This window comes from Eschscholzia californica, unplaced genomic scaffold (genome assembly GCF_041429995.1).
Source record: "Eschscholzia californica isolate CP2 unplaced genomic scaffold, dmEscCali1.0.p SCAF_2, whole genome shotgun sequence".
In the NCBI taxonomy this organism is placed as follows: domain Eukaryota; kingdom Viridiplantae; phylum Streptophyta; class Magnoliopsida; order Ranunculales; family Papaveraceae; genus Eschscholzia; species Eschscholzia californica.
Window position 1 is genome coordinate 55,755,567 of NW_028238309.1, and position 25,378 is coordinate 55,780,944.

General features: G+C 34.9%; 2 protein-coding genes across 3 annotated transcripts; both read right to left on the minus strand.

Moving 5' to 3' along the window:
• Window positions 1-16,089: 16,089 nt before the first annotated feature.
• On the minus strand, window positions 16,090-18,820 carry CSP41A (chloroplast stem-loop binding protein of 41 kDa). Its single transcript, XM_086661105.1, has 6 exons — window positions 18,394-18,820; window positions 18,185-18,306; window positions 17,372-17,474; window positions 16,945-17,083; window positions 16,530-16,807; window positions 16,090-16,445 (listed from the first exon to the last, which is right to left on the minus strand). The coding sequence occupies exons 1-6, from the start codon at window positions 18,784-18,786 to the stop codon at window positions 16,263-16,265; spliced, it is 1,218 nt and encodes a 405-aa protein (XP_086517231.1). The 5' UTR covers window positions 18,787-18,820; the 3' UTR covers window positions 16,090-16,262.
• Window positions 18,821-19,234: 414 nt separating this feature from the next.
• LOC147559245 (methyltransferase C9orf114 protein) lies at window positions 19,235-24,577 on the minus strand. Of its 2 annotated transcripts, none has more exons than XR_015234541.1 (11): window positions 24,205-24,577; window positions 23,984-24,031; window positions 23,637-23,813; window positions 23,471-23,537; window positions 22,923-22,978; window positions 21,615-21,693; window positions 21,155-21,273; window positions 20,990-21,069; window positions 20,479-20,548; window positions 19,720-19,880; window positions 19,235-19,643 (listed from the first exon to the last, which is right to left on the minus strand). XR_015234541.1 is itself a non-coding variant. In XM_086661106.1 (11 exons), exons 1-11 carry the CDS (start codon window positions 24,409-24,411, stop codon window positions 19,481-19,483), a joined length of 1,047 nt encoding a protein of 348 aa, XP_086517232.1. In that variant the 5' UTR covers window positions 24,412-24,577; the 3' UTR covers window positions 19,235-19,480. The 2 variants fall into 2 exon arrangements, 1 of the variants encoding a protein (XP_086517232.1); XM_086661106.1 differs by having other exon boundaries at window positions 19,235-19,546; window positions 19,803-19,880.
• Window positions 24,578-25,378: the final 801 nt, after the last annotated feature.

Below are 25,378 nucleotides of genomic sequence, written 5' to 3' on the forward strand. Positions count from 1 at the left end.
GCTAGCCCTAGGTAGAACCAAATCCTGGCTCCGCCCCTGTTAGTATATATACATATCTAAATGTATAAATATATAAATATATAAATATAAATATAACCCTATTTCTTTTTTCCTTATCTTTAGAGTTATTACTGTCATTGTTTACTACCTTACTTCTCCAAGGTAAAAGTACAAGAAAAGCAATCAACCATCTAATTTTATGTTATTTTTTGTACAGTAACATTTTGATAAAAGGTCTCTTTAATATTCCTTCATCTAATTGTATGTTATTCTTTTTATGCTTTAATCTCTATGGTAGAATCGAGTTATGGTAGAATCCACATCCGAATATCACAAACTTCAGGTGAAACTCCAAGTATAATAAAATTCAGGTGAAACTCTTAGTATCACAAAATCTGGGTGAGTGTTCACAAAATCGGTTGCATTCAAGAACTACGTCACGTTTACTACTGTCCCAGAGATGATAAGTTTTAAAGAAATCAAGCCCATTGCTCCATCCTTTTACAGATTGTGGTTCCTTGAATTTCTCATGGTAGTCCTAGATTTTGAGTCCAGCTTGCGCAAATTCGATTTCATGTTATAATTGTTAGGAAAAATACCCTAATTAACTTGTTCAGGAATATGAAGATAAACGATGTGAAAGTAAAAGTAGAGACACCAAGATTATTTAACGTGGCAAAAAACCCCTCCAAACTAGAAGGTAAAAAACCACGGGACCTAGTCCAGAAATCTTCCACTATAATTAAATAATGGTTTACACAATTCTTCAAGATGTGTAGAAACACTCTTGGACAACTCTTCACCAAACCTATGGTGGATAAACTGAACAAAGAAACAAAGAAATAAAATCTCTTACTCCTTAGGATTTGAACAAATCCTAGATTACTAAAGGTTGAAGAAGATAACCACAAACTAAATTGCTTCACAAGATTAATAATCTTCTTTTCTTCAAACCAATATTCAGCTCTTTCAATCTCTCTTGAAAGAACCACTTCAGAAATCTCTCTTTCTCTGACTTCTCTTTGTTCTGGAAGTTGTTGTGTATAATCTCTTCCCTTTCATTCCCTTTTATAATAATAAATAAGGAGGTTTACCAATAGAAATAGGAATTCCTTTTTAGGCTTGAAAAAATAGAAGTTTCTATTTTTTCCCCAAACAAGGAATAAGGGAAATCCTATTCCAACTAGGAGTCCTTTAATTATAAGGAGGGACCCCAACAAACTCCCCCTCCCGACTTATGAAGAGGGACCTACCATCCCCAAACCTGCAACACTGCTACATAGCTCATGTTTGCCTTTGGGTAATGGTTTTGTCATCATATCTGAACCATTGTCGTCAGTATGGATTTTCTCGATCTTCAACACCTTTTCTTCAAGAACATCTTGGATCCACTGGTATCTCACATTTATATGCTTGGACTTGGAATGGAAACTAGAATTCTTACTGAGGTGGATGGCACTCTGACTGTCGCAATGAATAACATAATAATCTTGTTTCATACCAAGTTCTTCTAACAGCCTCTTCATCCATAACATCTGCTTGCAACATTCTGTAATGGCAATATATTCTGCCTCTGTAGTAGATAAAGCTACACACTTTTGTAATTTAGATTGCCATGACACTGCTCCCCCTGAAAGTGTAAATAAGTAGCCTGATGTGGACCTTTTAGAGTCTACATCTCCTGCCATGTCTGCATCTGTGTAACCGACTAATACTGGCTTATCATTACCAAAACATATACGAGCTTTAGACGTACCTCTAAGATACTTCAGAATCCACTTCACTGCTAACCAATGCTCTTTGCCTGGATTAGCAAGAAATCTGCTTACTACTCCAACTGCAAATGCAATGTCCGGTCTTGTACACACCATTGCATACATCAAGCTTCCTACAGCTGAAGCATAAGGAATTTTCTCCATTTCTTCTTTCTCACTTCTAGTTGATGGACACTGATCACGAGTCAACTTGAAGTGACTGGCTAATGGACAACTCACTGGTTTTGTCTTGTCCATATTGAACCTTTCTAGAACCTTCTCAATGTATCTTTCTTGTGATAGCCAAAGTTTTCCAGCTTTCCTATCACGAGAGATATGCATGCCAAGAATTTGTTTTGCTGGACCCAAGTCTTTCATATCGAAATACTTGTTTAGTTCCTTCTTTAACCTGCTAATTTTATTAGCATCCTGACCAACAATCAACATATCATCAACATAAAGTAGAAGTATAATCAAATCTCCATCAGGAAATTTATGAACGAAAACACAATGATCTGAAGCCGTCCTGTGATACCCTTGATCCTTCATGAATGATTCAAACTTTTTGTACCACTGTCTTGGTGCTTGTTTCAGCCCATATAAACTTTTCTCTAACTTACAAACCAAGTGTTCCTTACCTTTAACTTCAAACCCTGTTGGTTGTTCCATATACACATCTTCCTCCAAGTCACCATGAAGGAAAGCGGTCTTGACATCTAGTTGTTCAATTTCTAGGTTCATACTTGCAGCCAATCCCAATACTAACCGTATAGAGGACATCTTCACCACCGGAGAGAAAATCTCATCAAAATCAATACCCTTCTTCTGCCCAAATCTTTTCACCACTAGGCGTGCCTTATATCGTGGTTGTGAATTTCTTTCTTCGGTCTTGATTTTGAACACCCACTTATTTTTAAGAATTTTCTTATTCTTAGGTTTTTCAACCAACTTAAAAGTGTTGTTTTTATGCAACGATTCAATCTCATCTTCCATAGCTTTCAACCACTCCTTCTTGTGTTCATCATCTATGGCTTCTTCATAACACTGTGGTTCTCCACTATCTGTAACCATCACATACTCGTGTGGAGGATACTTGGTAGATGGTGCTCTCTCTCTCGTCGATCTTCTCAATTCAACTGGTGGTTCATGTTGAACTTCCGTTCCTTGCTCAACATCATCACCCATAGGAACATCTTCATGAGCTTCATCTTCATGATTTTGTTCTTCACCTGCATTATCATGCATAACCTTAGAAGAGATATGTGGATCTAGATTAATGAGATCATTACTATGATTCTCATGCTTCTCAACTTTCCCAAAGTCCTCAATAGTTTGATTTTCAAGAAAGACCACATCTCTACTTCTAATAATCTTTTTATCGACTGGATCCCATAACCTGTATCCGAATTTCTCATCTGCATACCCTAAAAAGATGCATTGCTTGGCTTTATCATCAAGCTTTGCTCTTTGATCTTTAGGTATATGCACAAAAGCCCTGCAACCGAACACCCTTAGGTGTCCATAACTGACTTCTTTCCCAGCCCACACTCTCTCAGCTACATCTCCATCTAATGGTGCTGAAGGTGATAAATTAATCAGATAACATGCAGTACGCATTGCTTCACCCCCAGAAGCTTTTAGGCAGCTTTGCTTCTGAGAGCATACATCTGATCCTCTCCACAATAGTGCGATTCATGCGTTCTGCTACACCATTTTGTTGTGGAGTTTTGGGAACTGTCTGTTCATGTCGAATACCATGGGTTTTGCAATACTCTTCAAACGACCCGATGTATTCTCCTCCATTGTCAGTGCGAATGCACTTCAATGATTTTCCTGTCTCCCTTTCTACCATGTTGTGGAAATTCTTGAAAACTGCAAGTACCTGATCTTTGGTCTTTATGGCATATGCCCAAACTTTCCTGGAAGCATCATCTATAAAAGTAACAAAATACAAAGCACCACCAAGTGTTTTGACCTTTAAAGGTCCACAAACGTCAGAATAAACAAGCTCTAAAACACTGGATTTTCTTTCAGATGCATTCCTTTGAAAGGAAACTCTGTGTTGCTTTCCTACTAAACAATGAGAGCAAGTGTTTAAATTTATACCTTTTACGTTCGGTAAGTCTTGTCGTTTAGCAAGGATTTGAAGTCCTTTCTCGCTCATGTGCCCGAGTCTTCTATGCCAAAGATCAGTGGAATAATCTTTTTCAACTGCATTCAATTCTCCTTTACACAGTTTTACTTGAGTTCTGTATAAAGTACAACACTTCTTCCCTCTTGCTATCACCATTGACCCTTTTGTGAGCTTCCACTTTCCATCACCAAAGTGACTGTGGTACCCTTCATCATCTAATACTCCGGTAGAGATTAGGTTATATCGAAGATCTGGTATATGTCTCACATTCTTAAGAATCAATGTACTCCCTGTGCTCGTCTCAATTTTCACTTCTCCAATTCCTACGATTTTTGAGAAACCTAAGTTTCCCATCCTGACTTTGCCAAGGTCACCAGTTCTGTAAGAGTTAAAGAAATCCTTACATGGAATAGCATGATACGAAGCACCTGAGTCAACCAACCATGTCGTTTCTGGTTCTGACTCAGCCATACTTAAGCAAGTGTCTCCACAACCTGAGAGTAAGATAATGTCATCACTTGAGGCAACTGCCGCAACATTATCTTGTTTTTCATCATCCTTTTTATTTTCCTTCTTTGGTTTCCTGCAATCACTCTTGTAATGACCCATTTTTCCACAACCAAAACATCTAACTTCTTTCTTTGGTTTTGATCTCCCCCTTGACTTATCACGGTTATGAGGTTTTCTACTTTTACCTCTCCCCCGTCTTTCTGTAACAAGTGCCTCTGAATGAGACTCGTCTGACGATGATTTCCTTCTTGTTTCTTCATTCAACAAACTACCTGTTACGTGATTCATACGCATTATGCCATCAGGAGCAGAATTGCTAAGAGACACCACCAATGTCTCCCAACTATCTGGTAAAGAATTTAGAAGAAGTAAGGCCTGCAACTCATCATCCAAAACTAACTTCATTGCAGAAAGCTGGTTTACTAGACTTTTCATCTCATTCAAGTGTTGAGCAATTGAGGTTCCTTCTTTATATTGTAATTTTCCTAGCTTTCTGAACAAGTAAGCCTTTTTGGCAGCTGTCTTCTGATCATACAATTCTTCTAATTTCCTCCATAGACTATAAACGGAAGTCTCCGTCGATACATGATGAAAAACACTGGGTTCTACCCATTGTCGAATAAATCCAACAACCTTACGATCTAATACCTTCCAGTCTTCTTCATCTATCTTCATCGGTTTTGTACCGTGATTTTCAATGGGTGCAGCTAGGTCTTTGCAGTATAACAAATCTTCCATTTTTGCTTTCCACATCAAGTAGTTTTCTCCATCTAAACTAATCATGCGATTAGTATTCACTTCCATATTTCTGAACAATAAATCAAACCTTAGCTCTGGTACCACTTGTTAGGAAAAATACCCTAATTAACTTGTTCAGGAATATGAAGATAAACGATGTGAAAGTAAAAGTAGAGACACCAAGATTATTTAACGTGGCAAAAAACCCCTCCAAACTAGAAGGTAAAAAACCACGGGACCTAGTCCAGAAATCTTCCACTATAATTAAATAATGGTTTACACAATTCTTCAAGATGTGTAGAAACACTCTTGGACAACTCTTCACCAAACCTATGGTGGATAAACTGAACAAAGAAACAAAGAAATAAAATCTCTTACTCCTTAGGATTTGAACAAATCCTAGATTACTAAAGGTTGAAGAAGATAACCACAAACTAAATTGCTTCACAAGATTAATAATCTTCTTTTCTTCAAACCAATATTCAGCTCTTTCAATCTCTCTTGAAAGAACCACTTCAGAAATCTCTCTTTCTCTGACTTCTCTTTGTTCTGGAAGTTGTTGTGTATAATCTCTTCCCTTTCATTCCCTTTTATAATAATAAATAAGGAGGTTTACCAATAGAAATAGGAATTCTTTTTTAGGCTTGAAAAAATAGAAGTTTCTATTTTTTCCCCAAACAAGGAATAAGGGAAATCTTATTCCAACTAGGAGTCCTTTAATTATAAGGAGGGACCCCAACAATAATATGTTGGAAAAGTTGAATAAAAAACTTAGACTTGAAGGAGCTAAGTAGCATATTGTAATATACGTAACCGGATCATGTGTTTCAGTTGCATTGTGTTGAAGATGAAACTTCTTTTTGAAACTATGTGTTATACGGATATCCTATTGGTTTCTATTGCAGGAATACAAATTTTGGAAGGGCTTAGTCTTTCACTCAACCTTTTGGAATTGCTGCCACACTCCATTGGTTTGATGCAAGCTTAATGCTCTTCCGCTTAGCATATCTCACTGCAGGTTGTGCCCCACCTTCTCCTTTCAAATACTGTTAAGTTTGAATTCATTATTGATTAGCTAAGGTAGCGATTTCAGTGACAGATCATTGGTAAAGCTTGATGCAAATTTTAACCATCTAGGCTATTTGTCGACAAACATCGGATATGAACTCCAAATGCTACATTTGTAATACATGTTGTCAAAAAATTTGTTTCTTCTCTTTAGATGCTACATCTGCAACTCCAAATATCGTTAAGAGCATAATTTTTTTCTTTGCTGAGTAGTTGGGTTTCCGTTGTATTCGCAAATGTTACGAAAATCTTAAGAACGGGAGGAAATGATTTGAAATACCACTATCTTGACTAGAAGTTACGATTCCCTTACCTTCGATCACCACTCTGATTCGATAATATTCTGTTTTTGTTGTCATGTCCAGGAGGGGATTAGGGTTTTTGATCCAGAGTTTGGTGTGAAATCATGACATTCATTTGATTCCACTTTTCTTACTTTGAAATTCCTTATATTTTATAAATTTTGTAGGGTGAATAGATTAATAGTTTCATTATAAAAAATTTATTGATTTCCTCATTTCTTGATGTGATAGTTTCACCTCAGTGTACTTCAACTTATTAGTTTCGAAAAATTGATATCATATCAACTAATTGGGATAATTTAGATCAATTCCGTTGGTGTTGCTTTCATTTCTATTCTATCTAACTTCAGTGTTAGTTTTTCTAATGTTTTTCTTTTGACTTTGTTATTTAAATAATACTAATACTAATGATCTTTTTTCAATCCCTGGCACAAACATTTAATTGCTAATTTTCATTTATATGATGTCAAAATCAAATTATAATTTGTGATTTTCTATTGTTTTTCCTTTTGAAGATATAGTATGTTGAATAATCTAAGGTGAAGATGATTTTCTCGAGGTTTCTAAAAATATGCGAAGAACTTCATATAAAATTAACATAGTATAACTTTCCGTAGCGTTACCATTATTTTCTGTTTCAATGATTTGTTAAATTCGTTTTACGCAGTATCTTCTCACTTATTGCTCTCTTTATTTTTACCAGATTTAGAAGAAATATATTAAAGAACTATTAAGAGTGGTAACGCAAAGAATGTGCATGAACTTTGAAATCGTGTCAAAGGTGGCAAATATTGGTAACATAGACGAGGAACCTGTTAAATATGATTAAAAGGATAAGCATCATAATGAAAAAGTAAGGATTGGTAATTGTAAAGCTTTTCTGAAGTTAGATATTAGGTGGCCTTTTGATGTCGAACTCTGTTTTTTAGTGACTTTTGGTGTCTACATGGCCTAAAGATTCTTCTACACCATCTATTGAAATTAAGCATGAAAAGACGAAGAAATTAAAGAAAACACATGAAGCTAAGCATAATATGGAGAAAAGTGACACTACAACGATTTTTTTGTTGAAAGAGTAACATTGCTATGTTAACAATGTATAGATGAAGCAATAGGCTATTGAAAAGTGACAACGGTTAATTATAAAGCTTATGATGCGCTGATGATGTTGGTAGCGGGTTGCTTCGGATATTGAAGTTTCATATTTTTTTGGGTAAATAGTACTTTAGCATATCCAAACAACGTAAACATTCCCATACACCCCTTCTTCAAGAATAGGACATGAGAAGATAAGGAAACCAAACTGATGTAGACGCAGCGGAATTAAAATAAGAACAATAAAATAAACGAAGAACTGTAAAGAAAACGATAAATAAACTAAAACTTGATTAACTTCAATGGTTTTTCTCTTCAATATGAATATCAAAATAGACTAGACCTCCTTTTATAGGATAATAGACTTTCCTATATAGACTCAAACTAGGATTCCTAAATATAAAGATACTTAAAACATAGAAACTCCTAAATAATAGAAATACCAACATAAGGTAATTTCCTAATCCTAAACTAACTAGGACCACTATTGTGGCCGACCGGGACATGGGCACGCGTGGACGTGGGCCCACGTGTTATGCGCCTGCATCAGCACCCCGTTCCCCAGAAGGTTCGTCCCGAACCGTTTCGATGAAGGAAACAATGTGAGCCACCCGTATACTCTGAATTCCGCCATGGCGATCCGTAATTCCCACTTCGAACGAAATTTGCAGACAATCGGTAGAAGACAATGATGGACTAACGAACCCAATATGATCCGGACTCCTTGACACGACGAGATTCGTAAAATCCACAGTAGTGAAGAAACATCCAACAAATTGTGACATCGGCCGTCATCTTTTAGTGGGATGAAGAAGATTGCACATACCAAAATATCCTCTTTGAAAAATCGGACCTCCAAAATCATCTTCCAATATATCACGATTTCGTGTTCACCGGAAGCTAAAAAGTGAACTGGTGGTGAGATGCTTTTCTTTTTCTTCACATTACTCTTTTCTGTTAATGTAGCAAGTATCCCATTGATTTTTCTAAGGAGCATTTTCTCGAACACGTTAGAGACACCAATTAATATTCCCATGTTTGGCTTCCCGTGTGGTAAGGTGAAGCTCCATCCACCTCCTTTCATTAATTCCCTGTTTCTCAAGTAAAGACTTTCATGTGATGAAGCCATTGAAGATGATGATGATTCTCTGCCAATTAATTTGTATGTAGGCATCTTTGTAATACTTCAGTTGATTTTTCCCTCCTCTCCACTGAATTTACAATTGAATTCTTAGTAATATACTGTGATGACGAAATTGTTGATGGAGAAGATAACAAAACATAACTATCATTGGCATCAGTGTTAGTAATCAGATCTTTGAGCAGGAAACGTTTCGTCTTCATCCAGTAATCTTCAGACGACGATGATGTTGATAAATTGCTTTCATGATGAATTTGATTGAATTTAAACTGTCTATCGGAGAAGATTTCAGTAGGGTAAATATGAAATACAAAAGCTAATTCAAAGTCAACATCGCAAGTGGGATGATCTCCAATCTTTGTGTTATGATCACTCGATGAAGGATCATAGCGAAATTCTTCATTATCTGCTAACGTCTCAAGCCAAATTAGTTGATTATCTGCATATAGTTGAGCTCCCCAATACCTGTTATCTTGTGAAATTTTGCCTTTAAACCTCGTAAAAGTGGTAGCATTATCAAGTTGTGATCGTTTATTGGAAGACCATGGGGTACTACTATAATTTGAATACGAAATAGGTTTCTCCCATGATAATGAATGAAGGTTTGTTTGATAATGGGGAGTCGAAACGGTCAAAGCTCCTGGATCCCAAATAAAATCAAAATTATCTTCTTCTATTGTTGGGGAATATTCATCTTCATCTTCTTCAGTTTCAACTTCGTTGTGATCTTCATGTTTAATATCAATGGAATCATCCTCTGTTAGTACTTCTTTATAGTTGGAATCATCTTTTTCAACTTCTTGTTCTCCTTCTTCTTTAACTACAACTTCTTTGTAATCAACTTCGTCAACTTGTTCAAACTCTTCTTTTTCTTCTTTTATTACTTCTTCATGGTTAATGGAAATAAGAGGTTGTGAATAATAATAGTACGGTGGTGGTGTATAATAAGAAGATGGAGGTGATGGTGAATATGGTGGTGAGTACGGTGGTGGTGTATAAGAGTACGGAGGTGATGTGAGACATAATTGATGCGGTAAAATTTTATGATTCGAAACAAGGATGTCGTCTCCCGGAATGTCATATGAATCATAAAATTTGGTCAGACATTGATGTTTCATATCTCGACTAGGATTTAGATTTGATGAAGGAAAATTACTTCCTTCTTCCTCCTCCGCCATTGACTGAATTTTGTTCCTTTTTCCCTGAACTTCTCCTTCAATATCATCGATCTTAGTGATAGAAGTAACTTCGGAGAACTTTCTTCTCAATTCAATTTTTGTTTCTACACATGACAAACATTCATCGAGAGGAAGAAAACCATACCTGAAAATACTTTTCAATGTATCCCAATCATCAATGATCGATTTTCCTTGATCAATAAGTCTCCGTTGCAGGGCATTATATTGTTCATAGATTTTTTCGGACATATGTTGCTCAACCAAAATAACTTTATCTTCGTCGGGAACGTCTTGATTTCTGAACCAATCTTCTATGTGTTGAATCCAGAAATTTATATGAAATTGACCTTCGAAGAGTGGAATTTTAGAAATTTGATGAATTTTTCTTTCATCTTCTCGATCAATATAAAATTGAGTTGTATCTCGAATAGGATCCCAAGATAAACGTGGAAAAAACTTCCAACATTCAAGAGGAGATGTATCCATAGATATTTTTTTTTTCTTTTGAGAAATAAAAAAAATTCCAGAATTTTGATGACTCTGAATACCACTTGATGTAGACGCAGCGGAATTAAAATAAGAACAATAAAATAAACGAAGAACTGTAAAGAAAACGATAAATAAACTAAAACTTGATTAACTTCAATGGTTTTTCTCTTCAATATGAATATCAAAATAGACTAAACCTCCTTTTATAGGATAATAGACTTTCCTATATAGACTCAAACTAGGATTCCTAAATATTAAAGATACTTAAAACATAGAAACTCCTAAATAATAGAAATACCAACATAAGGTAATTTCCTAATCCTAAACTAACTAGGACCACTATTGTGGCCGACCGGGACGTGGGCACGCGTGGACGTGGGCCCACGTGTTATGCGGCTGCATCACAAACAAGACACATGAAGCCAAGTGATTGTTGTTAAGATCGACACTATGGTAAAGGGACCTGATGAAAAGCCACAACCTGTATATCCATATACGTATTTGTAATATTTTTAAATAATAATTTAAGATATCTGCACAAGATAAGTATTTCCTTTGGTTATCTACTGAAGTTGGCAATGAGAATATAAGGAGACTAAAGAAAGCACATGGAGGGATGCGGTGAAGATCGAAATTGTCAAAGAAAGACTTAATAACGATTATCTGCTAAACTTATACTGTATATGTCATCTGACTATTCATTGTTGGTGAAGCGTATGTTATTTCTATGTTTTTATTTGGTCGTATGCTAGGCTTTGGTCTTTAAACAAACCTTTTTCCTGTTCCTTTGAAATTTTCATGTGTTATGACCGATAAGATTTGAGTTATAATTTTACAAGATTTGTGATATGATAAAAGAACCTGCCTAATATATATATATATATATATATATATATATATATATATATATATATAATATCTATTATATAAAGTAGGCAGATGAGTGTTGAATGAGACAAACTCAAACACAAAAAAATATTATTTATTAGGATTTTAGATTAATAAACTTAAAGCAACAAAAAAATATTTCCTTATACAAAATAATTATTTTAAAAATATTATTTTTCCGCAACAATCAAATTTTTTTCCAGAAAAATCCTTTTTTCTCCGAAAATCATTTTTTTTCCCAAAAATCATTTTTTCCCCGAAAATAATATTTTTCTTCAAAAAAGCGTTTTTCTCCAAAAATTATTATTTTCGCAAAATCCAATTTTTTTGACAACCGTCTTTTTCTCGAAAACTGATTCTTCCCAAATTATTTTTTCTCAAGATCCTATTTTTTTCAGAAAACATATTTTTCTTTGAAAACAGTTTTTCCTCCAAACATGTTTTTTAAAGAAAAATTGACTCGAAAAAAAACCAGTTTTCGGGGGTAAAAATGATTTTCGTAAAAAAGAATAAGTTTCAAGAAATTTCGGGTACCGAAAAAATGTTTTTGAAAAAAAAATTGGGTCCGTGGGTATATAGACCAAAATAATATTCAAAAAAGGTTTATGATCCAATCTTCCCAAAAACATGGGTATTTAGTCCTTTTACATTATGGACATAATAACCCATTCTTTATGAGATAACTACCGTCCATGTCCCTCCTACAAAAATCACGGGATTTTTAATTTTCCAGGGTGAATTTGGAATGTTTCTAATGTGGGCGTGATTTAGGGGATTTATAGCAGCTAACGTATAAATCCGAAATTAATTTTTCTCTATCTTCTAACCGTTTTGGAAAGCAAATCTATTTCCAAATCGATTCAAAACAAAAATCGTAACCAAATCAATTTTCTCTCTCTTTACAGATTTGGAAACCAAATCAATTTTCTCTCTCTTATTATGTAAATTTTTTTCGATTCAAATCAATTTTCTCTCACTTAACTTTTAGATTTGGAAATAGTATATTTTCTGGGATCAATTTAGCGTGAGTTGGGGGTTAATATACAAAACATATATATCACTTTCTCTCACTTAACTTTTAGATTTGGAAATAGTATATTTTTCTGGGAACATTAAAGCAACATTTGTTTTCGTTTTTACTCATACATAAATACACATCGAATACAAATTATGAAACAAATACGTAAATTATGTATTATTTATGACGAGGAAACCATCATTTGTCAAGTACACAACATAATTTATCAAATGTATGTGGGTCTTGTTCATTAAATTACACATAATTTCTTTTACATTACACATCCTTTACATTCTGTTACAAAAAAAAAAGTACAAAATCTTCTCTAGTTCAAAAATGGTGCCCATCCATGTACTCTCCATTAGTTTCGTTGAATCACTTTGATTTGATGATTCTCTTTGAAATTTCATCTGGTATATCAAATCTACACACATAAATACACATACATTAAAGGAAAAAAAAATCATATATTGTATTATAAACTACATGTACAGTTTCGTAAATTATGTATAATGTTGGTCAAATTTTGACAACATTTGAAGGTTTTGAGTAGTTTGGTAAACTTAACAAGGTTACTGTTTTGGGTGAAAAGTACACGTAATGGTAAATAAATAATACATAATTTATGTGCACTTATACGTAAATTATATACATAATGGTAAGCACATGAAGATATACGTAAATTATATATACTTTATTGCAAAGTACACGAGATTTGATAGTAAAGCGAAGTATTTCTACTAATGAAATGAGTACTGTTTTGGTGTTAAAGCACGGGTAATGTTCTTTAAATTACCCATAATTTAGTATAAATTATGGTAATTTACGATAGAGTACATGTACTGTAAATTCTGTTATGAGTAACCGTACGAAAGAACAAATGTTTCATAAATCCGTACGGATTGAAAATCAGATCTGAAGAAGAAAAAAATGAGAATATCATTAAGCTTAAACTACAAATCTAAAGATATCTGCTATGATGATTGATTGCAATAATGACAAGCTCGAGTTGAAGGATTAACCATCAAGATAAAAAGACATAAATGAAATTTTAAGAGAGAGAAAGAAAATAAACATCAAACACTCAATTGTTTCTATGAATTAGTACAAAAAATCTTTGAAACTTATACTCAAAATCATATATGATCAACTTTAGAGAGAGAATCTGTTATAATAAACTGAAACATAATATAAAATCATATAAAACAGAAAATGTTTTACCTCATTAACGATGAAGAAGATGATTTCAGCAGCTCTAATGAAGATAAACAATGGAGGTTTTTACTCCTGCTGTAACGAAGATGAAACAATGGAGGTTTGTACAGCTGCTGGTGAGTTTAATGGAGGTTTATTGGAGCTTTCGTTTTTAGAGAGAGAAAAAGTTTCCAGATTTCAGTTACGGAATATATTGAAGATGGAATTTACTTTGAATTTAAACGTGATTGGAGAGAGAATGTGGAGATAAAAATGGAAAAAAGATATTTTGGATTTTAGAATGTAAATCAGATTTTATATATAAAGAAGGTTAGTATAGGTATTATAAATTAATATGTAATCTAGGGATTTGTGTTTTCTCTCTAGATGAGACTAAATGGACTAGATATCCATTTATATTATTTATTTGGTTTTGAAACCCTTTATAGGATTAGAGAGGACTATATCTTCTATTACGACCCAAAAATTCAAAAAAATTGGGGAATTTTTTTTTTTGAGAAAAATACGCCTTTCGAGAAAACCTATTTTTGAAAAAAATCACGAAAAAGTAAAAAATAGTTCTCGGAAAAAAATTACGAAGAAGACGGAGAGTTCTCGAAAGAAACGATATTTGGAAAAACGAGTTTCGAAAACAAGGTTGATTCAATAGTTTTTAAAAGAAGCGTTTGAAAATACTCAAATAATAATAAATCATAGGATTCCTATTAGTTGTCAAACAAACCAAAAAATGTTACTTGGACTCATGAATCCGCCATCCAAACACACCATTAATCAATAATTCAGTTATTTAGAAGTTTTCGATCGAATGTCTGAGAGAAATGAAGCTTCTTGTAGGTTTGTATCTCATTCTTTGTCTGTCTGATTTTTGTTGTGAATTTAATCAATAAATTTAGTAATTTAAAAGCTGGCATATATGTGTTCGATCAAATGTCTGAGAGAAATGAAACTTCTTGTACTGCTATTATATCATGATGCGGGGTTGATGTGTAACACACAAAATCTAGGTTTCGCAACTCATCCGAAGTTGAGAGAAATATCTAAAACACAATGGAAAGTATTTGCTGATTGCTCTTTGTTGTTATCGTACAAAGAATTTGCGGTTTGAATTTTATTTTGTGTTTGGGACTAGTAATTTACTATGTTAATGCTTTATTGTAGTTATTCGTTATGATTTTCCACGAGGAACATTGGATATTATCAAGAGACCATTGAAAACCTAAAGACAAGTACTTTGAAGCTCTGTGTAGTGATCTGTATTCTTCGCGTTGTATATATTTCTAGCTATTATCTGTGATCTAATCAATTATATATATATATATATAGAAATTGATTTGTGGTATAAGCGTTTGGACTTCATCCTAATGCTCATCTGCAAGAAGTCTTTCAGCATGTTGGAACTTGTTGTTCCAACCAATAAACCAACCAACCGTCATCGATTTCCTAGAAACAAAGTAGTTAATTGTAGCTAATCATTCTTCTGATTTTTTGATATTTATAAAATGAGATAAGATGGATTTTTCCAGTTGACAAAGCGATGAGCATGTACCATTTTTGTAATTACATGTGTAGTTTATTGTCCAAATTTGATCGTCAACTGACGGTAATATGCAGAATTGTACTAAATCGTTTTGGACTCTTTTACATTTAACAATTTAAAATCATTACTTCTGTCACTTCGAAGAGATTTAATCTTTGAACGCATCCTTTGCGTTTACGGGTTGTAGTAAGTTCGTTATCTGATCTATAAAGAGATCTACTTGATCTTTATCCATGAAAAGGAGAAAAATGTTTGTTCGTCGTTATGTTTGAGTAGTTATTTGAGTCCAGTTGCTTAAGATTCTCAATTTGATTCACGATAGAATGCCCAACTTCTTTATTTTCCGAGCATAGATGTTCGTAGACCATAGTCTTGCTGCAGGAATGGGTTTGTCAGTAGTCTCATGCAAGGATGATAAGTTGATAGACTTTGTGCTAAAGTGATGTAATTGACCAACAAGCCATAAAATATGTCTCATGTTCAAAATATTTTAGCTACCATAGGATTAAGAATCTCCTTACAGTTGGGTTCAGCGGATACAATGAGAAACTTTGCACCTGAATTGGCACCATTTGAGTATAATTAGTGTTATTCTATGTGGGTTGTGCATTATATACAATAACTTGTAATTATTTTATTGTATTTTTAATTAAACTCGTAAAATACTCAACAATAACAGTCGTGTTGGAGGCACGGGTCATACCTAGTATTTACTATAAAAGTACTCCACGACGACAATGACGCGATGATTTCCACTATGAAATTACACAAGAGATTTGTGAGAATTCGACATAGATATCTCCAAGTTGATTTTAGTTTATATAGCCACTAAAGCTCTAATCCCACCGACTCACCTTTTCTAAAACCGAAATACACATGGATACGCTAACACTAATAACCGACATAAGTTCTGCTCCGCATTATGATCAATCTTTGGTTACTTAAGTAATTACGCAGTATAAAATTAACATAAATGAATACAAATTACTTTCAATACATATGCATGACATAAGTCTCAGCAGTTTGGAATGTTTTCCATTAATTAACAAATTGAATATCGAGATGTCACAATTGATATATTATCAAAACAAGAGGATACAAAAAGGATTGGGGTAAGATCGAATTCCCTATAATGTAGTACTAGTACATAGAGGCGATAAGAATTTCGAGCAAAAGACTTGAGGTTTTCTGTCAATTAAACAGTCACTGGAACTTTAAGTGCCTCTAGTATTTTATCGTCGAGCTCAAATTTCATTTCTTTCTTGTCTCTACCAATCTTCACATACTCTTGAAACCGTTCCTTCAAGTCTTCGGGAAGGTTACTTGTGCTTTTCCAACCAAGTAGTTCTTTAGCAGCTCTTGGCTCTGCATAGAAATGCTGCAGAAACACAAATTCTGCAAATCAGATTAAAAGTTAACATATAGATAACGAAATCAAAATTTAGACCGAATTTTCAAGTACCATATTTCGGAACGGAAATGCTTTCTTTGCATCAACTCCAACAGATTTTGGGTCATAATGAACAATGTTGACCGGGAGACCTGCAGCTTGAGCACAAAGTTTGGCTATTCCATCTAATGTCACGGCACGATCACTTACACAGTTGAAAATGTTTCCACTTGATGAATCAGGATTTTCGACAGCCGCTGATAGCATGGAAGATAAGTCCCGAACATGGGAAATGTTCGTCAGTTGCATACCTGAACCGGGTATTGGAATTGGTCTGTTTCGAACAATTCCTGAACAAGTAGATATGCAATGTCAAGTTTATGTACCACCTAAAACAAGTTCGGTAAAGTTTTTTTCCAATATCGAAAGTTTTTTACTTAATAAGAAGATTTTCGATATGGATATGAATAATTGAAGTTTTACTTACGATCGAAGAACCACTCCTCGCAATCTTTGTTGTTTCCAGATCCAGTCATGTATTGAGGACGGAATATCGCCCAACTACTGAAAGTTTCAGCAATGTATTTCTCTACCGCTACATGACTGGCATCAGCTTTAACAGCATCCTGTAAAACTACAGAGTGTCATTTCACTTGAGCAAGCAAAGGCTAAAGGTGACTCGAAATGTTAGACGAATCATCAAAAAGACGAAAAGGAAGATATGGTTAAAAGCGATTCATTCTTGTGAGGGGCAGAACGAGGAATTTCTATCAGATGGAGGCGACTGGCGAGTTCTTGTAGGCAACTCTCAATTCAAAACAAACAAGGTAGTAAATCGATGGAAGAATCGAGGCGAATATGGATAAAGTTCAACGATTTCATTATAGTATGTTGAAAAATATTCATATACATACCCCTTCAACATGAGGAAGCTCAGCAGTTGCTTTGTAAATTCCTGCACTACTGATGAACAGAAACTGCTTCACTCCAGAGCTCTTTGCCCAGTCTATTACAGGCCTATACATATGAAATTTCATGACATTAGGATTATGTCTAGAATTTAGAAATTACACGAATGGTACTTCATATACGTGCATTATGTGAAATTCTTATTGTCATAGAAAGTCCGTAAAATTGTTGATCAAATACTTACAAACTGTAATATTCAACTAGGTTATGAGTATCAATTTCATGAAAGGGTTATCATAAAGTTCACTATTGATTGCCTCTGAATTTATCAGTATCGGTACAGACAACTTCAAATTTGAACTAACTTCTCCAACCCAATCTTGACAATGACATACCCTAAAACTCAAACTGAGGCTCCGGTTAGTATCAAGGGAATTTTTGCACATCCCATTTATGCCTCGACGAGTACTATCATATACAGTTAATGTTAGTTAGCCGACATGTGTTCGACATAATAGGGTGTAAGAATTCGAAGTTTTAGATATAGCTACAAATGTTTGCATCTTATCTGCCCACTTAAATAGACACTACCAAGAGATAAATGGGATGCCCCAAATACCATCCAGACCCGGATTTGGAAATATAAGAAATCGTTTCACGATTGACGAAATGCCCAATCTAGCTACTTCATCAATGCAGTAAAATCTTCAATAACTATCAAAATCGTCTTATTTTTCTATCAAATTGGGCTAATTACAATAAACAACTCTAAAAAACCTAACCCATAACTACAAAATATCAACAAGAAGAAAACAAACCTCACAGTATCCAAATCCTTGCCATTATTATCTAGCACAACATCAAATGCTGAGCCCTCAACAACTTTGGCTACATCCGCCGGATTTCCCCAAACAGTTTTTCCACCAGCACTTACAATCTCCTGCATTCATCATTTCGTAATCAAAACACCTACCCAAACCCTAGAAATGAAAACCAAGAACAAAAAAAGAAGGGGAAAAGTACTAACAGAGAATCTGTTGAATGGGGGTTTCTTCATCTTGTCTGAACCTTCATCACCAACTGTCAAAACTGTAACTTCATGACCAGAACTCAAAAGCTCTTTTGCAAAATAAAACCCAATAACAGCATGCCCACCACTGTTTGTGTTAACAATCAAGACTTTTTTCTTCTCTGCAGTGGCATTTACAGAGAAGGAAGAGAGAGAAGTAGATTTGGGTTTGGAGGAAATTGGGTAGATGTTAAAAGATGGAGAAATGGAGAGAGAAGATGAGAGAGAAAATGAGGAGTGAGAAAGGGAGAAGGAAGATGATGAGAGAGAAAGGCGTGGGTGGGAGGAGAGAGGTGAAGAAGGAAGATTGATGAAGGTTGGGGAAGAGAAGAGAACAGAGGAAGAAGCCATGAATTTTTTGAGTTTGTGAGAAATTGAGAGACATGATCCTTAGTTAGATAAGTGTGTTGCTAAATACTTCACATGTATGGTCACAAAGTTAGCCCTAAAAATCATAAAAGATACCGTTATAACCAATTTTTAAATTACCCGGGTAATTTCAGAATTTAACATCCTTTATTTTACTGTTTGAGGGTTATTTTTCTTGAAATTATTAGGTTTTTCTGGTTGCCTCTAAAGGCGCCCCGCCTTTTTTGCTCAAGCTCACCTTCACTATTGGCACTCCGCATGGGCCTCATACTGGCCCGAGTCCGTGTTGTTCACGCCCAACAGATTAGACCCAATCCAAGTTTTCCCAGACTTGCCGAGTCCGTGGGAATGTGAAGATTGACAGCGGGTCTGAGTAAAAAGGCGGCAAATTTTGATACGCATTTTACTCATGACTACTTAAACAAGTAAATTCAGGTACCTCAATAACTTATCATCTTTCAGCTTAAACTACTATTTTGTATTAATACAAAATTTGAAGGAACATAAAACATAAATAAATATAACACCTAAGAGAATGAACCCGGCATTCTAATCTAGACTTCTTATGAAGTGGGTTAAATTTCCAATTTGGAGTTCTTTAAGCTTTGCTCCCAAACAATCCAAAGCATCGTCAACTCTGTGAATTTGATGGTAGGATTACACTGTTGTTCAATTGTTAAACACCTGTAACTGCACGATTAATCGGTTCTTGGAAATATTGTAGTGATATGAAGATGGCTTCCTGTAAATTAACAGTTTCAAATGTCAGATGTCTGTTTACAATGTAAAGGAGAAAGATAAACCTGTAAATCGATTCATCCTATGTAACATAGACATAACTTTTTAGTTATTTTAGCCGTGTAGGATACTTGAATGCTCGTATCTACTCTTATCCACATACTGGCCTTCTTTCACTCAACATGTCAGAAAGCGATACCCGTATAGGAGTCCAAATATAGAAAATTTGAAATCAGAAGTTAAGATCAATCAAGAGGTACCTCAGTTCGAATTGTTCTGCTGCCTTGATGAGGACATGTATTCACGTAACAGTCGAATACCTCCCGTGGATCTTTCCCCTGTCAAAAGAATTTGCAGTTTCTATAATATACCTATTTTCGATTTGATCGGATTAAACTCTGAAAGCAATTCTAGGAGACCAATAAGGGCTAAAATCTCGGAACAATCTACCGACAACAAAACCAGAAATGCCTTTCAGGAGTCTTGTTTGGTTCACCAAGTTATACAAAGGAGACACCATACGGATTAGTTGTTTTGAAACAGGAGTTAACTTGAACTGTCAATTCAGCTATGTCGGGTTCTCTTCTGTTCCCCACTGTGGGTACCAGAAGCCCCATTACCATCATGAATCATGACAAGGGTTTTCCTCATGCATATTAGATGAGGGTAAAAGATTGCAACTACGTGTAAACCAATTAAGATAAAACCAGAAACCTCAAGTCTGCAAGATTAAGGCTGCGAAATTGCTAAGTCAATTAGACAACTAAAATTCCTAATTTCGGTGTTTGATCCAGTTGCAGGTAACCATAATCTGAATTTGTTTAAGTAATGTTCTTCAGATATGAAATTTCCACTAGCAACTGTAGAGACCAGATGTCCAGATCACAGTATTCTCTAGAAAGGGAATTTTTGTACCAGGATGTATTTAGTATGTACCTTTAAGTTACTATCTTCTTCAATGGCTTCTTCCAACCCAGCAAGTCCACCAAAAGCTATCAATAGGTGCCTGTAGGATCAAAAGATTGTCCAGTAAACGAGAATAATGAGTACCTCAAGGAGTAGATCTACAACAAGACAAAACGAATCAGGAGGAAGGAACCCAGACTGTGACAATCCTAGGTAAATCCTAGCACTCCATTACGGGTGGACGGTCTCATTACTTAGCAAATCTCACACTTTGCTTTATCGATCCACAAACTGCAGGAACAATATATACATGCATGTATATGTATATGCATATGTCAAGCTAAACTCTCAAGTAGACCTCTTTTTTAGGCAATGGGCCATAGAGTCTAATAATTCGATTACCATTTTAAAGTAGAAAAATTCATATATCACAAGTAAACACGGACAGAACAGCAAGAGAAGTACAACAGAAAGTGGCCTCATCTAAGACAATAATTTACACTTTGAGAACACCGACTTCCAGATAAAACACGTAGAGCACCTGAATGCAGGAATAGTATGCTCTGAAGAGTTAACAATGATTCCATGCTCTGAAGTTCCGATCCTATGATCATATCCACCCTGTTTAGAAGAATTCTCATACATTTAATGGTTAGTCAGATAGTATAAGAACATGTATAGCTCAAAATTAGTAGGAGATGAGTACCTCGTACGGGCAGTCTTTAAGAACAGAACTGATATTGGGTGCATAACGCACTTTATATCCCCAATATGATCCTACTTCTTCTCTAGGTGTGGACGAGGGGACAACTTTGCGCGAAGTATCTGTGCAGATGAAATGAAGTATTTCCGATGATCAAAATAAGGAATGAGTTAAATATATCTACAAAACTGGAATAGCTTAAACATTTTGATTGTGAAATGTTAGATAATAACTAGCAAAAGGCATCCATAATTTGAATTTGATCAAAAGATAACTGAAGCAAAATAAACTACGAAACGAACACTAAAACAATATCAACATGACAAATATGTACAGGGAGAAGCCCAATACTTGGTAAAAATACATAATAAAAACCTCACTCTTCCTAACTGCATATCCCGTAATATGATTGAATAGTCACTCCAATTAGGCGTAAATTGTGAGGACAAAGATCAAGATTTACCTGCTTCCAGGCAGCGATTGTTTCCCATAGCTACAGTTACCCTTTTTCCAGCCTCAAGTTTTTGGTCAACAACAACGTTCTGCAGAAGAGTTGCAGAGAATCAACAAACAAGCAAATATAAACAAATGTCCACGCTATTCTCTACCAACTTCACTACTCCACGAGAATTTGAATCTGGTATGTCTATAATTATAAAAAGTTCACAAAGTACTTTAAGTAACGTATTCCTACAAGTGTTCGGTCAGAGTCTTTTGAACTGGCATGTTATTTGTCTCCAGGTATACATGCATCATTCTGTTAGAAAAGCTATTGGATTATACACTGTTCCTTATAGAGAATGAGCCTGTTGATGGTATTTGATGTTGACAAATTAATTTTCACTCTCCACAAACATGACTGAGCAACTTAAGCCCTCACTTGGAAGAGGATGAGTTTAAAATTTTAGGTCCCATTTGGTTGATGATCGAGGACTTGTTTTCTACAACTATTTTTCACTTAATCTGTTATCTATATTTCCATAACATTCAAACTATTTTGAGAATTTTTTGAAGAAAATAATTTCAGTTTTATTGTAACAGGGATCGAATTGCGGTTGGTAACGGAGACAGTAGCCCGGAGTTGTGGCCTCCCTTTGTGGAGGTTGAATATCGAAAATGTATTCTTCTTCAAGTAATTTTGAATAGGAGGCCCTCTATCTCTGTGTCCGGTTCGACTGACCCTAGCCGGGGGTTGCCTCTCCTGGATCCCATTTGGCTATAGGTGCAAAAGAGAAAGATAACGCGAGCTGCACAAGTCTTCTCAGACAATCCATTTTTCAAACTTCAATACCAAACATCAATGAGTATAGTACTTAGAAGCTCAACTCCATCACGCTTAACAAGGTAATATTTGAAGTTAAGATTATGAATCCTGATTAAGAATTATGAAAAAGAAGTTACATTTCTTCTAGATGTCACGAATTTCTATGACCTGGTAGGCAGATTTCAACTAACTAATGGAGTTCCAAAATAAATACCCCATACAAATAACAATACCTAATCATCACTACCTATCCAGTAAAAGCAAAGAAGCCAAACTTTAGTCTGTTAAAACGTTTAGTGCTTTACTTCTTATACCAGATAGCAAATACTATCGCTATTGGACTTTTCCACCCCAATATAAACTGATTGGATAGTTTTCTCATGCTTGGCTGCAAAAAATTCGAAATACCACTAGAGAACAAATCATGAATAATATATGCAACACTCACAATAAATATCAATTATAAGGATGAAATCTCATTGTCTAAGCATCATGAACAAGTTATACCTTACTTAAACCAACATCAACTAGCGTTCCCATAGAATTCGACTCCAAAGTAACACCTGTATAAACATGAAGATGCAGTTCAACAAACTAACAAATAGAAGGATCTCATAGAATGTGACAATAATGATAAAAGCAGAGAACAATCCGCAAAAGGCTGACAGATTATTAACTCCAATCCTAATGTAAGCATCAAAATATTAGGTTGTCCTTGATAGGACCAATTTCCATGGAAAAGAGTGTGGTTTAGAGAAATAAGCTAGTTTTGAACTTTTTAGTTGCAATTTTATAACTTCTGTAAGCCTATAAGGTGAGTTAATTTTTTAACTGAAGTTTGAACAGAGCTCAAACGAACGATCATTGCTCAGACAATCCAGATTAATTTCTTAATAGCGTCTTTTTATAAGCCTTAAAATGAGGTGATACATTAGAAAATCACGGATCAATAGTAGGGATCAGGCTTGCGTAATTGTACCCATGAAACATCATCCAGAACAATAGCAATCCTTAGAAGCGTAAGGTATCCACTTGGGGAGGAAAAAGAAGATTACCTTCACGATATGGACCCCATTCATGCTTGCGCAGATGATGCGGAGCATCAAGTGGTGGTAACAACCCCTAAAATTCGAAAAGAAACAAAATTACATGAACTATAGAGAAATCAAACTTAAACATATTTCCAAACAAATCACAATTTGTGAAGAATAATGTTCATACCACATATCTTAAACTGTTATGCATTGGAAACAAACTTTTCCTTAGATACTGTGGTGTCTCAAGATATTTCAAAATCCTCATAAGAAACTCGGAACCACTTTCGTCATCACCTCCACCCTCCGCTGTTTTTATACTGGAATTAATTTCTGTCTCACTCAGATTATCAAATATGACCACCTGCTTGGACAAATTTTTTTTATTTAGGACAAGCTCAAATTTTTATATCTAATTGATTCAAACTTCTTAAAATAAACAATCCCTAGCTTAAAATTGCAAAAAAAAAAAAACAATAAATTTTACCCCTTTCCGAAATCTTGACATTGCAAGAACTAATTAGAAATACTAACCTCATCAATTCTGAAAATGGTTACAGCTCGTGCTATCTGACCGGCTAACTGAGAAGAATCAAATAGAGAAATTTCACAGAAATTAATGAAATACTATCAAATCAATAATACATAAATGAATGAAATGTCTAATCCCCACAAAAAGAAAAAGAGATGAAAACCCATTCAAGTAATAATGGGTTTGAAATTTGGGGGAAGAAATTGGGAGTGAAAGAAATTACCCTAGTAGCGAGTTCATAAGATTGTGTGTTATCAATGATGGAACCAGGTAAAGCAACGGTAACAGTGGGTATTTCTTTCTCTCTCTTATTTTTCTTCTTATGTTTCTCTCTCTTCGTTTCTCCATTAGTTTGAGCTTCCGCTTCTTTCTTCTCAGTAACTCCGGCTTCTGGTTCTGTTTGTGCGTCGGCTCTCCTCTTTTTCGCCATTTTTTTTCAGGTCTTTGGTTTCTAACTTTTAAGTTTGGGCGTATTTTGACGCGCCAAATAGTAAGGGTTTAGTGTGATTCTGAACTCTCGATTTCACCGTGAGTCCGTGAGGCTATGTTTGTTGCAGCATATCAAAATGGATTAGTAGAAGTAGTGTTAATTCTGTGCTAGCTCCTCTTAAGTCCATGAGGTCGTGAAATCGAGTCTCGGTAGAAGTAGTTTACCAAAATTTGTCACATGTAATTTAGGCAATATATAATGTAAATATTGTAAGAAATTTGTCGGGCTTTAGACCTCTTATTGTTAGGCTTTAGACCTCTTATTGTTAGGCTTTAGGCCTCTTTCATTATGGTTTAAATTAGGCGGTTATCGTGCTCATCACATCTTCATGATGTATTAATGTCTTGTAGCGACTAACGTAGATCGTAGTCGATTTCTCAAAAAAAAAAAAATGTTCTCGCCCTAAATTTGTGACGAATTGATCGATTTGGTCTCAATTGTGTCTGGAAGTTCAATTTAGCTTCAATGGTATCCAAAAGTTTGATTTGGGTTCAATTGCGTCCCGGAGTTCGATTTGCCAACAATTGTGTCCGAGAGATTGATTTGGCCCCAAAGTTTGTCAAACATTCCATTTTTACTTTAGTTACTTTTGTAATTATTATTTTTTCATTTATTTGTCCAACTCATTTTAGTTCTCTACCACTTCATCTTCTCTTTCTTTCACTCATTTATCGTGTCCTGCTTCCATATTCTTGTGTCCTCCCGCTCGAAGAAACCATCCTCCGCTCGGAATCGATGTTGTTTGTTTTAGTGAAGAATAGAACTATTAGAAATTGGTTTTTGTCTGTAGATAAATGATTTCAAGAAAATTAAATCACAAACACACCATCCCTCCCTCTTTGGGAAAATTTTGTTATGCTCGTAATCAAAATGTGATGCATTCCTAGTAACCAAAAATCATCACATT